At 44.9% G+C, this 14486-nt stretch overlaps 1 protein-coding gene across 3 annotated transcripts in view; it reads left to right on the top strand.

Annotated features, from left to right (window-relative positions):
* The window catches only part of tlk2 (tousled-like kinase 2), a 170276-nt gene that overhangs the window by 27277 nt on the left and 128513 nt on the right, over positions 1–14486 (top strand). For all 3 annotated transcript variants that reach the window (XM_038778492.1, XM_038778493.1, XM_038778494.1), the window contains one exon: positions 4136–4218. In XM_038778492.1, the coding sequence (XP_038634420.1) occupies positions 4138–4218 (81 nt within the window). In that variant the 5' untranslated portion in view covers positions 4136–4137. Of the gene's footprint in view, positions 1–4135; positions 4219–14486 lie in introns of those variants that run through there.

Here is a 14486-nt window from a genome sequence, read left to right on the forward strand (position 1 = left end):
GTGGGTGTACCTACACCTCTGACTGTAGTGGTTCAAGAAGGCAGCTCACCACCACTTTCTCAAGGGCAACTATGGATGGGCAATAAATGCTGGTCTTGTCAGTGACGACGCCCACATCTGTTAATTTTTAAAAAGCAATTCAGAAGTAAGTGAGCTAAGGACATGCAGAGTTGTTACAGACGATTATAATTCCTTCCTTTTGCTATTATGCTGTCACTGAAGATGATTTTGATTGTGCTATTGGATCTCCAGTGGCATTGCTCACATGTTGCCTGGAGCACAGATGTGATGATTAACTACTTAACCTAAAGTATTCTTTTAAAGACCATTGCTCGGGTGATTCCTGTGGGAAAGTGGTCTAATTAGACAAACCAAAGTAAATGTAGCTGCTTGTATTATCCTGAAGTTAAAGGGGAATTGTAATGATTTGTACAGGTTTTTTTTAGATTCCAGATTAACAACGAGCTTTTTCTTTCAAGATTGTTTTGCACTTGTAAGCCCCTGAGAGACAAATTGTATAGAAAATGTGGTATCTTAACACTTTTTTTGCGCATCACTTACTGTAGTTACAAACAAAGTCGCTTGATTCTTTTGAAAGTCTGTCTCATCTTGAGTCTAAAATTTGAGAGCTGACTGATAATGATTTAACCTGAGGGCCACGTCACCTCGTGGGGGGCATGGTTGAGAAGGTGGGACCTTCACGAATAACCTCAGCAATATGGGAATTGAACCTGCGCTGTTGACTTTGATAGATAGTAATGTGGGACTCGAAACACAGCAGATGAGCCATGATCTTATTGAATGGCAGGGCAGGCTCGAGGGGCCGAATAGCCTACTTCTCCTATTTTGTATATTTGGATGTAAAATGTTCCTAATCAAATTCCCAAAAGGTGTGACCATAGGACATTAACACTTGTCAGCATCGTTGTACCTTTAAATGTGGTTGAAAGATGCTCCTCCAAATTGAATCCCCTGCTGTTTATCTCAATGGGACTTCCTCTGGTTGATTCTGTCCTCCCCTAGCTGTTGGATCCAGTAATTTGTCTAGCAGTGAATGGTAATGTGGTTATGCCACTCAAGAAAATGGGTTCAAATTTCGTCCTGAAAACTTCGGTATTTGAATTAAAATCTGGAATTTAAAAGCATGTTTGTATTGCCAAGTGAGACCATGAAGCTGGCAGTGTTGTCCAAACCTAACTGATTCATTAATGTCCTTTTTTTAAGAGGAGGAGCTGATCATTCTTAGAAAATAATAAATAAAAGCAAATTACTGCAGATGCTGGAATCTGAAACCAAAGGGAAAATGCTGGAAAATCTCAGCAAGTCTGGCAGCATCTGTAGGGAGAGAAAAGAGCTCACGTTTTGAGTCCGATGACTCTTTGTCAAAGCTGGTGTCATTCTTACCTAGTCTGGTCCATAAGTTATTCCAGCCCTCCATTAATATGATTGACTTCTGAAGTAGTTGAGTAAGCCATTCACTTGCATCAAAATGCTGCAGGGGTTCAAGAAAAAGGCCCACCAGCGTCACCTTGGGGTACCTTGGCATGGACAGTAAACATTGGCCTTGCCAGCAAATGAATTACAAAAGCATGGGATCAACATCCAACTGATGATGCCTATGTCGCCCCTGTCCACTCTGTTGTCAGACATCTTGTCCAAAATCAAATCTTGTATAAGCCGCATTGTCTTGGCCTGAACCAAACTATTTGCAACCTTGCTGCTCTATATCTTCTTCACAAAAATAGCTTACTACTGTTGCCCAGTAAACTGTGTGCGCTTGCTGCGGTGCTACCTTCCGAATTGTTCACACACCCATAATTCCGAACAACCCTTTGGGTTAAGAGGATAGCTCTGCCGGGTCAGCAGGTGCTACCAGAATTCCTCAAGTTACACAATCCCTTTCACTTAATTCTGCACTCTTGTCTTTTTTGGTTCCCTTGTGTTCCACTTGCTATTTCTCATTAGCACTAATCACTTGTTTGTGTCTCCCAGATTGCTGTATGGTCCCTTTTGAGCAATATGGATATTGAACAATGAACAAACATATGCCTGATAACACTCTCGCAGGTTTTCGTTGCTGCCTCTTTGCTCAAATCTCTAAATGTGTTTGGATAGTTAAAACAGGGAGGCAGGGCAAAGCCGGATTTAAACCTGAATCCACTTGATATTTTCTGTGGTGGTTGGAAGAGAAGAGATACAGCAATACAGGAGACCGAAATAAGTGTCAGCCAGTCAGTCATACGGATGAGAAACTGTAACGGTGAAGGTCGCAAATGATGTGATAAACTCATCTGGTAAAATTAGAAAATTTTCTAATTTAGGAGGAAGACCGTCGATCATTTACTGCTTGAGAACTTATGTCTCTGCATTTAATTTGCAATATTAGCAGGCATTTAGTGCAAATGTGTTTTGGGGGTTCTCCTACACTTTCAGATGATGGATGGTGCACTTTCACTTGGAGGTTATCTTTCCCTCTGAATCTGCCTCCAAATGAACAGAGATATTCGGAGGTAGCATTGTACATGTTAGATGGAAAGAAATGAAACTTGTACCGTGTCTTTTAGACTTCAGTGTATCCCCAAATGCTTCAAGGAAAATCAAGAAGTCTGGAGACTATTTGTATTCAGCCATGCAATGAATGATATCTATTTTTAGTGAGGGATAAATGTTGCCCAAGGACTGAGGAGAACTAGGGTTCATATAGTGCTGTTGGAGCTTTATATGCCCATCTGAAAGGGCAGATGGGTTCTCAAATTGGAGGTTAGTTCAAATCCAAAAGACAGCACCTTCAGCGATACAGTAAGCACTGTTTTAGTACTGTACTGCGCCGAAGTTGTAAATAATTTATTTCATGGAGGTTGTGATGTCGATTGGGGGTTTTTGTTTATACCGATCTAGGTTGGGTGTTTTTTTTATTCATGGGATGTGGGCCTCTCCAGTAAGGCCAGTATTTATTGCCCATCCTTAATTGCTCTTGAGAAAGTACTCCTGAGCAGCCATCATGAACACTACCGTCCATGTGGTGAAGGTGCATCCACAGTGCTGTTGTGAGGTAAACCTAGGACCTGCCAGTGTATTTTCATTTTTAAAAATTGTATTGGGGATAATAATTGAGGTGACTGGCGAAAGAATGACCTGTGAAACAAACATGTTTTACACAGTGGTTGGGAAATGGAATGCACTGCCTGATGGGGTACAGATTCAATAGCCTTCAGAAGGGAATTGATTAAATATTCATAGAATCCCTACAGTGCAGAAGGAGGCCATTCAGCCCATCGGGGCTGCACTGGCCCTTGGACTGAGCACCCTACAACACCTCCATCCTAACCCCATAATGCAGTAACGCCACCTAACCTTTTGGGCATTAAGGGGCGGTTTAGTATGGCCAATCCACCTAACCTGCATATCTTTGGATTGTGGGAGGAAACCAAAACACCCGGGGGAAACACATGCAGACACTGGGAGAAAGGGCAAATTCCCCACAGACAGTTATCAGAGGCCGGAATTGAACCTGTGTCCCTGGAGCTGTGAGGAAGCAGTGCTAGCCACTGTGCTGTGGAGGAGAAAACATTTGCAAGAATGGGGGAAACAGCTGGGCAGTGGAAGTAACTCTTTAAAAGAGCTGACATAGACTAAGTAATTGGTTGCCTCCTTCTCTGCTATACTGTTCTCACGATTCCAGGTAGCCTGTGCTCTTGCCATCCAGCCATCAGATCTATCAGCTTCCAGCTTGGTGATTGGTGCAGATTTATGGTAATTTAAGCTTCTGTGCTGGTTTGCTGTCAGCTAATTATTGCTTGAACATCCGTCTATGCATAAACAATTGGATTTCCTGGAATCAGGAGCTAAAGCAGAAACAGTGGCAAATATTTATTGGTGAATCTCTGATTCCAGTGATAGGAAAGTGCAGCATTTTCTGGTTGGATGATGTGAGAGTCCATTACTGGAAATGGCCTGGTACTTGTCAGTGTGATGTTGAGCCAGTTGTCCATGGGTGCAGCTGCTTCAGCGCCCCTTGTCTTGGTGTTTAAGGGTTATGGATTGCTTCACGCCAGTCTCCTTCTGACATAGTTGAGTTTCACACCAGAGTGAATATGAGAGTTATCTAAATTTTGTACGCTTTCTTTTTCAATAGAAATGATGGAGGAATTGCATAGCCTGGATCCACGGCGACAGGAGCTGCTGGAAGCAAGGTTCACTGGGATGGGTGTCACCAAGGTGAGAGATTTAATCGTTGGGATGAGACAGTAATAATACTGTATTTGTCTTCCAAGAGGAAAACACAACCTGTTGTGACAAATTTCTGAACAGCCACCTCGTATTGTTCGGTACACAGCAATGACTAAACTTGTTTTGTAACATACAAATATTTCCTGTTTGGCTAATTAAGATGTATGGCGGGTACTGTCTGGTTTAGTGCTGCAGTAGACAATAGCAGAGTGACAGATTCCAGTGCTCTGGCTTGCCTTCTGTGTCAGTGTTGAGTATCTTACTGGGAACTTCAAGATTAGATCATTCAACTGTTCTGAATTAACTGATCTCAGTTGACATGCCAGTCATGAGGCCCTTAGTGCCCCTGGATCAGTAAGAGAAGATTGGTTAGGTTCAAGTTCCTACTTGCTATCTAGCAATTCCTGCTGCACGTGGATGTTGGGAGAAGAGACAATCGGGATCAGTTGTCAACAACAGCAGACAGTAACATCCTTTAAACATGAAGAAGAGAGTAAAACTTGCATTTATAATGTGCCTCTCGGGGCAGCACGGTGGCTCAGCGGGTAGCACTGCAGCCTACGGAGCTGAGGACCCGGGTTCGAAACCCGGCCATGGGTCACTGTCCGTGTGGAGTTTGCACATTCTCCCTGTGTCTGCGTGCATTTCACCCCCGCAATCCAAAAAATGCTCAGGGTAGTTGGATTGGTCACGCTTAATTGAAAAAAAAACAATAATTATAATCGCTTATTGTCACAAGTAGGCTTCAACGAAGTTACTGTGAAAAGCTCCTAGTCACCACATTCCAGCGCCTTTTCGGGAAGGCCGGTATGGGAATTGAACCCGCGCTGTTGCCTTGTTCTGCATTACAAGCCAGCTGTTTAGTCCACTGTGCTAAACCATATATATATATTTAAAATATATATATATTGTGCCTCTCACAACTTCAAGACAGCACGGTAACATTATGGATAGCACAATTGCTTCACAGCTCCAGGGTCCCAGGTTCGATTCCGGCTTGGGTCACAGTGCGGAAACTGCACATCCTCCCCGTGTGTGCGTGGGTTTCCTCCGGGTGCTCCCGTTTCCTCCCACAGACCAAAGATGTGCAGGTTAGGTGGATTGGCCATGATAAATTGCCCTTAGTGTCCAAAATGGCCCTTAGTGTTGGGTGGGGTTACTAGGTTATGGGGATTGGGTGGAGATGTTGACCTTGGGTAGGGTGCTCTTTCCAAGAGCCGGTGCAGACTTGATGGGCCGAATGGCCTCCTGCACTGTAAATTCTATGATAATCTATGACATCCCACAACGCATTAATTGCTTCTGGCGGGTGGTCACTGTTGTAATTTGGGAGCACAGCGATTAGCACCGTTGTCTCTCAGCGCCCAGGACCAGGTTCAATTCTGGCCTTGGATGACTGTCCGTGTGGAGTTTTCACTTTCTCCCCGTGTCTGCGTGGGTTTCATCCGGGTGCTCCGGTGTCCTCCCGCAGTCCAATGATGTACAGCTTAGGTGAATTGGCCACGTTAAATTGCTCTTTAGTGTCCAGAGGTTAGGTGAGGTTATGGGGAAAGGATAGGAGGAGTTGGCTGCGGTAGAGTGCTCAGTCAGTGCAAATTCAAAGTGTCGAATGGTCTCCTTCAGAGGGCAGAACATAGAAAATACAGCACAGAACAGGCCCTTCTGCCCACGATGTTGTGCTGAACTTTTGTCCCAGATTAAGAACAAATTAATCTACACCCCAGCATTCTACCATAATCTATGCACTTATCCAGTAGCCGCTTGAAGGTTGACATCCCCCCTATATCTTCCACTTTTCATCTTAAATTTATGTCCCCTTGTAATGGTTTGTTCCACCGAGGACAAAGTCTCTGACTATCTACTCTATCTATTCCCCTGATCATCTTATAAACCTCTATCAAGTCGCCCCTCATTCTTCTCCGTTTTAATGAGAAAAGGCCCAGCACGCTCAACCTTTCCTTGTAAGACCTACTCTCCATTCCAGGCAACATCCTGGTAAATCTCCTTTGCGCCTTTTCCAAAGGGTCCACATCCTTCCTAAAATGAGGCGACCAGAACTGCATACACTACTCCAAATGTGGCCTCACCAGGGTTTCATACAGCTGCATCACCTCACTGCTCTTAAATTCAATCCCTCTGCTAATGAGTGCAAGCACACCATAGGCCTTCTTCACAGCTCTATCCACTTGAGTAGCAACTTTCAAAGATCTATGAACATAAACCCCAAGATCTCTCGGCTCCTCCATATTGCCAAGAACCCTACCGTTAACCTTGTATTCCACATTCATATTTGTCTTTCCAAAATGGACAACCTCACACTTTTCACGGTTAAACTCCATCTGCCACTTCTCAGCCCAGCTCTGCATCCTATATATTTCTCTTTGCAGCTGACAACAGCCCTTCTCACTATCCACAACTCCACCAATCTTCGTATCGTCTGCAAATTTACTGACCCACCCTTGAACTCCCTCATCCAAGTCATTAATGAAAATCACAAACAACAGAGGACCCAGAACTGATCCCTGCAGTACGTCACTGGTAACTGGGCTCCAGGCTGAATATTTGCCATCCACCACCACTCTCTGACTTCTATCGGCTAGCCAGTTCGTTATCCAACTGACCAAATTCTCCACTATCACATGCCTCCTTACTTTCTGTACAAGCCTACCATGGGGAACCTTATCAAATGCCGTACTAAAATCCATGTACACTACATCCACTGCTTTACCTTCATCCACGTGCTTGGTCACCTCCTCAAAGAATTCAATAAGACTTGAGGCACGACCTACCCATCACAAATCCACGCTGACTATCCCTAAGAGCAGTGTCTTTCCAGATGCTCAGAAATCCTATCCCTCAGTACCCTTTCCATTACTTTGCCTTCCACCAAAATAAGACTAACTGGCCTGTAATTCCCAGGGTTATCCCTATTCCCTTTTTTGAACAGGGGCACGACATTCGCCACTCTCCAATCCCCTGGTACTGCCCCTATTGACAGTCAGGATGAAAAGATCATTGCCAACTGCTCTGCAATTTCATCTCTTGCAATTTCATCTCTGGCTTCCCATAGAATCCTTGGATATATCCCATCAGGCTCGGGGTACTTGTCTATCCTCAAGTTTTTCAAAATGCCCAACACATCTTCCTTCCTAACAAGTATCTCCTCGAACTTACCAGTCTGTTTCACACTGTCCTCTCCAACAATATGTTCCCCCTCATTCGTAAATACTGAAGAAAAGTACTCGTTCAATACCTCCCCTGTCTCTTCAGACTCAATACACAATCTCCCGCTACTGTCCTTAATTGCACCTACCCTCGCTCTAGTCATTCTCATATTTCTCACATATGCGTTCTACATTTAAATTGTGTTCTTCCCCGACAGCTTAAGTTCCCAATTTATGCACTTCAGTTCTTGTCTGACAGCATCGTATTTACCCTTCCCCCAAATGTAAACCTTGCCCTGTTGCATGCACCTATCCCTCTCCATTACTAAAGTGAAAGTCACAGAATTGTGGTCACTATCTCCAAAATGCTCCCCCACTAACAAATCTATCACCTGCCCTGGTTCATTACCAAGTACCAAATCCAATATGGCTTCCCCTCTGGTCGGACAATCTACATACTGTGTTAGAGAAGCTTCCTGCACAGACACAACCCCATCCAAACTATTTGATCTAAAGCGTATCCACTCTTTAGCGTAGGATGTTTTGGAATAGTTGAATCTCAGGGTAACAAAGGCACAAATGAGGGTTTTAGCAGCAGATGTGCTGAAATCAAAGGGAGTCAGTTAGGCATGACCTACCCTTCACAAAACCATGTTGACTATCTCTAATCAAATTATTCCTTTGCAGATGATTATACATCCTATTTCTTATAAACCTTTCCAAGACTTTTCCCACATCAGTTTGCATTGTGTACTCGTGTCTCTGGAACGGGGCTTGAATATGTAATCTTCTGATTCAGAGGCAATTAGGCAGCCACTGAGCCAAGGTATTGCAAGTTGTCCCAAGGAACCTTTCCAGATTTGTCAGTGGGTGTGGCAGCAAATGGATTTCCACACCAAGTAGAGATTTACAGACCAATTAGATGTGGTTGCCAGAGGTAACATCAGAGTTTGAGCTTTGGGGAGATGAGCAGGAAGAAAATTAGAGAGGAGGATCCCAATGGCTGAGCCCATCACTAACCGTCAGATTGCACCACATGTTTGGACAATAATGTCAGTGTTAGTCTTTGTACAATACTTTGGAGCCTCCAATGGCAGAATCCAGTGCTACAGGATTGTAAAAATGGAAAATTGCTCATAAAAATTCATTCCGTTGATTATTGAGTCCTTAGCTGGGTGTACTCCTTTCAAAATCCATGGATAGGGATTACAAATGTCTTTCATCTTTGAAACTGCCTGTAAGCAAAGTGAATTTAGGATCGTGAGGCACACAGTCATCAGGTTTGCTGTTTACTCTGACCACCTGAACATTGGTCGCTCATTTCTAGCTGATTCAAGATTTCCATGACACAGCACATTTCTAAAAATAAGGCAGACTATAGTCCCAGTTCTTCCCCTGCTATTTACTTTCAAAGGTCAAGGACAGATCTTCAGATCAAGGGGAGCATCTTGTTTGTAAATAGTATAAATAATGTGCCATGTAGTGGAACCTTTTGTAGCTGCAGTAAATGCTGTAGCTGAAGTAAATGCTGCCAGCTTCATGCTTATCACATCCTGAAAGAAGGCGCTGAATTGAGCAATACACTTTCTTTCCCCCAGAAAGTACCTTTTGAGTAGAATTATTTTATATTCTCTGGAGTTTGGAAGAATGAGAGGTGATCTCATCGAAACACAAAATTCTTCCAGAGCGCAACAGGGTAGGTGCTGGGCGGTTGCTTTCCCTGGCTGGGGATTTCCAATCTGGAAAATAGAATATGGGGTCAACCACTTAGGAGTGAGATTGGGAGAGATTTATCACTCAATCTTTGGAATTCTCCACTCCAGAGGGTAGTGGGTGCTCACTCGTTGAATATATTTAGGGCTCAGATAGATTGATAGATATTTGTTTGTCACGGAGATCAAAGGGCCTATAGAGTTGGAAAGTACATCAGCTGTGATTTATTGAATGGCTGTACAGATTTGCAGTGGGGATGGGGTTGGGGCATGTTTTCCTCTTTTTTTTCTTGCATACCTTGTTCGGCTTACAGTATTTGGGCATTTCTTTGACTTTTCAATTTGTATAAAAACTAGAAACTCTAATTTCCAGGGTTTTGTGCAATTGCATTGTGTCAGGTTGAGGCATAAAGTCCTGTCCATTTGAACCATAAGCATGGCAGTCCATGTTCCTTGTATCACCTGGCCATAGATCATATGTATGGATCAAACTGTGCGCACAGTTGGTCGATTCAACTGGGTAATTAATTAGTAAATAATTATAATAATCGCTTATTGTCAGATGTAGGCTTCAATGAAGTTACTGTGAAAAGTCCCTAGTCGCCACATTCCGATAAGGGAATGGAAACTGACTGCTGGCCTTATTCTGCATTACAAGCCTGCTGTTTAGCCCACTGTGCTGAACCAGCCCATAACAATACTTTTGAGGGAAGAAAATAGTTCATTTTACAAAAGGCAAGTTTTCCCATCAAATGTGCTCTTGATAATTTAAGAAGTTTCAAATGTTAATCACCAATTAGTGATCATATGAAAAAGCCAGCTTCAAGTTGCGTGCATGCTGGGAGCAAGTACCGAATATATATGTGGTGTTGAATTTCCCCTTCACTCACTGACCAAGATCCTTTTTGCCGCTCCCCTCCAAGCTACAGTTCTGCTGTATTGCCTTGATGCTCATTATGCTTGAATTAAACCAGCAGGGACTGGTTTAGCTCAGCAGGGGCTGGTTTAGCTCACAAGGCTAAATCGCTGGCTTTTAAAGCAGACCAAGCAGGCCAGCAGCACGGTTCGATTCCCGTACCAGCCTCCCCGGACAGGCGCCGGAATGTGGCGACTAGGGGCTTTTCACAGTAACTTCATTGGAGCCTACTCGTGACAATAAGCAATTTTCATTCATTTCAGATAGTCAGGAAAGGAGCCCCATGTGTGACATTGCCGAGTGCTGATTTACAGCGAGTCTTGCAGGCAATGAGGGCAGCACGGTAGCACAGTGGTTAGCACAGTTGCTTCCAGGGTCCCAGGTTCGATTCCCGGCTTGGGTCACTGTCTTTGTGGATTCTGCATGGGTTTCCTCCGGCTGCTCCGGTTTCCTCCCACAGTCCAAAGATGTGCAGGTTAGGTGGATTGGCCATTCTAAATTGCCCTTGGTGTCCAAAAAGGTTAGGTGGGTTTACGGAGGGATAGGGTGGAGGTGTGGGTTTAAGTAGGGTGCACTTTCCAAGGGCCGGTGCTGACTCGGTGGGCTAAATGGCCTCCTTGTGCACTGTAAATTCTATGATACTAGTCAAAAACCATGATGGTATTAGTTATTATATTCTTATTATTGCTATGCTTGTGTTAATGTTTGGAGTTTGCAAGTGCCACTGAAACCATATGGGTTTTGGATTTGGAAAAGCAGTTGCCCCAGCTGATTTACCTTAGCATACTGCCTCTGGGCTATAGAATGCCATCACAGGCGCTGCATAAGATAAATACTTATCAATTACCTAACCTTAATTACATTGGTGCAAGGCTTCAAAGCTTCACCAACACATGACCAGCAAGACATTCGATAATGAAGAGAATGTTGTAGTTACTGCATGGGTGGGATCCGCTGGTCCCCCAGCTGTGTGTTTCCTGTCTGTGCACCATTCGCTGGCGTCGGGATTCTATCTTCCTGCCGCCTGTAAATTGGTGGGACAACTGACAACTGGAGAATTCCGGCCAATATGGCAATATGACCGTGGCATTATAGGACAATCTGGGGTGTGTTGTAGCTTTAGAGTTCAGCCTGCTAACCATAAAGGAAGAAACTGGAGAGTTTTCATTTTCCTTCCTGGTTAATCTAATCCATACAGTGCAGTGCTGGTCCGAGGAAGCTGAGGACATCCTCCGCGACTGGTTGGAGGCTGTGGACTGGTCCATATTCAAGGTTGCGGCAGCTAACCTGGACGAGTACGCAACCACCATCACAGACTTCATCAGGAAGTGTGTCGAGGACTGTGTACCAAAGAAGACAATACGGGTAGTCCCCAATCGGAAACCCTGGCTCAGCCAAAAGGTTCACTCCCTGCTGAAGTCGCGGACGGAGGCGTTCAAGTCTGACCACCCCGCCCTATAAAGAAATCCAGGTACAACGTATGGAAAGCCATTAGGGATGCAAGAATACAATACCGCATCAAACTAGAGTCCCAGGCCGACGACACCAACCCACGATGACTATGGCAGGGCCTACACAAGATCACAGGCTATAAAGCAAGGCCAGGCGGAATATCTGGGGATGATCTGAACAATTTCTATGCCTGCTTTGAGCAGTTGGCCAATATATCAGTGCTACCTGCCCCAACAGCCCTGGACACACCCATACCCACTTACAGCCATAGAGGTAAGAGCTGCCTTCTTGAAAGTGAATCCGCAGAAACCGATGGGCCCCAACGGAGTCCCTGGGTGAGCAGTCAGAGTTGTGCAGACCAGCTGGCGCGTATATTCGCAGATATCTTCAACATCTCACTCCTCCTCTTTGAGGTCCCCACCTCCTTCAAAAAGACCACCATAATACCAGTACCAAAGAAGAACAAGGTAGCCTGCCTCAACGACTACCGACCGGTGGCCCTGACGTCTGTTATCATGAAATGCTTCGAGCGGCTAGTCATGAGACGGATCACATCCAGCCTCCCAGACAGTCTCGATCCACTGCAATTTTCCTATCACCGCAACCGGTTCACAGCAGGTGCTATTTCCCAGGCTCTACAATCAACACTCAACATCTCGACATCAAGGACACCTATGTAAGACTGCTGTTCATTGACTACAGCTCCGGTTCAAAACCATTATCCCGACAAGACTAATAACCAAACTCCGCAATCTTGGACTTGACCCCTCCCTGTGCAGCTGGATCCTCGACTTCCTCACCAACAGACTGCAATCTGTCAGGATAGGCAACAGCACCTCCTCCACAATAGTCCTCAACACCAGGGCCCCGCAAGGATGTGTACTCAGTCCTCTACTGTACTCCCTATACACACATGACTGTGTGGCAAGATTTAACTCCACCTCAATCTGTAAGTTTGCGGATGATACGACTGCGGTAGGCCGTATTTCAAACGACGAATCAGACTGCAGAAAGGAAATAAATTACTTGGTGCATGCTGTACCGAAAACAACCCATGTTGGAAAGACCAAGGAACTGATCATCGACTTCAGGAAGCGCAGCACGACACACACGCCCATCTGCATCAATGGCTCCGAAGTGGAGATAGTCTATAGTTTGACGTTCCTGGGGACCACCATCACCAACAGTCTGTCCTGGTCCACTCACGTTGATGCAACAGTCAAGAAAGCCCAACAACATCTCTACTTCCTACGGAAGCAGAATAAATTTGGCCGTGTGAGGCTCAATCTGGGTGTTTAAATAATTACTCTGGAGTTAGAAGTGATTTTTTTTTTCCCCCTTCTAACTCAGGGTAACTATCAGGGTAAAACTGGCGAAACCATCCAAAGTTCGCTATTTAAATCACTTCAATCGTATGGTACCCAGCCCTGCGATTAAGCTCAGTTGGTTGAACAGCCGGTTTGTGATTTCCGGACCAACTGAGATTATTCATAAAGGCACCATCTTCTCAACCTTTCCCCTCGCCTGAGGTGTGGTGATCCTCGAGTTAAATCACCACCAGCCAGCTCTCCCCCCTCAAAGGAGAAAGCAGCCTATAGTCATTTTGGACTATGGTGACTTTACTTTACCAGGGGAAGTTTGCGTTTCTGGGCAATTAACGTGTGGGCCCTTAGAAGGGAACTTCCCAGAGGGATTCCCCGGAGCATCATTGGATTACCCTGAAATGCGACTCTGGGAAACCAGGAAGTTATGGGTGTTTAATAACTTCAAAACCTTCTATGGAGATATTGGCATGCTTGTCTAACAAGGACTACAACATGGAGTTCTATGTCTTCTCTGAAGCGATGGAAAAAGATGCTCCAGTGTCCACCTCCATTTCAAATACTTGTGGATTCCTGGTTAATTTGCTGTCAGTCTAGATTCAATAAAATCTGAGATGGATTTGCAGGTATCATATCATTTAATAATAACCAACTTGCAAGGCTGACTTAATCCATAGGACCTCAGGACACACACACTGTCTTCTGAGAGCCCAGAATAAAGAGAGACAGAATACAAAGAAGCTTCTGCTGATATATTCAAAATCACAGTAAGATTCACATATAAGCTTCCCATTGGTCATTCTATACACCTCCTGACCTGGCCCTATATCCTAATTGGTCACTTTGCATTGTAACCCCAGCATCTTTGATTCCTTCTGACCACGAGGTTACCATCCCCCGCGAGCCATGAAACTTCTGCTTTCCTTTGTTCTGTCTGTGACCACAGTGCCCTCAGGGTCCTAGTGCCTAATTTTATCACATTCATTTATTCATTTCCTCATTCCCTCCTTTTATCATTTCATGATAAACTATCGGTCCAAGCCGCAGTCACGGCCCCTCATCTAGGAAAACTTGTTGCTGCATTTCTAAATCCTACTGCAGCACCTCATCGGCCGCTGCATGCTCGTGGATCCTAACAGTCAAGACTCTGGCGGCGGCTATTTGTTCCACGGCATCCTGCATTTTACCCATCACGCATTTAAGGATGATCGTGCCCACAAAGATGCAGGCAAGATAGTCAAGAGCATAACGGTTCTGCATGGCAAACAACCTGATTTGAGATAATTCCCTGGTTAGTGCCCCAAGGGCCCCTAAGGTCTCGTTTCCCAGGATGGTAAGGCCGCAAATAAAATACTTCCTATCGTTGACCGCCAAGGAACCCCCCATACCCCCCCAGTGTCTAGGCGCTCAGAATTCCCCATCCGGCTGAGTGGCCCCGGTTGGGTGCTGGAACCTGAGGTTTCTTCCAACCTTCGAAAAATTCGTCTGAGACTGACCGACGCGCCAATTTATGGTGCAGTATCCACTCAGTGGGGCAGGGGACTGTGGTGGGGACTAGAGTCCCGATAGCAATTTGGCGGGGAAATGGGAGTGACTAAACATTGGCCGCTGTACCATTAAAGAAAAAGTAGTATCCTTGCTCCGTGTACCGGCTGGCATCACAATCAGTATATTGATTGAGCAGGGAACC

This window comes from Scyliorhinus canicula, chromosome 19, assembly GCF_902713615.1.
Source record: "Scyliorhinus canicula chromosome 19, sScyCan1.1, whole genome shotgun sequence".
Taxonomy (NCBI): Eukaryota; Metazoa; Chordata; class Chondrichthyes; order Carcharhiniformes; family Scyliorhinidae; genus Scyliorhinus; species Scyliorhinus canicula.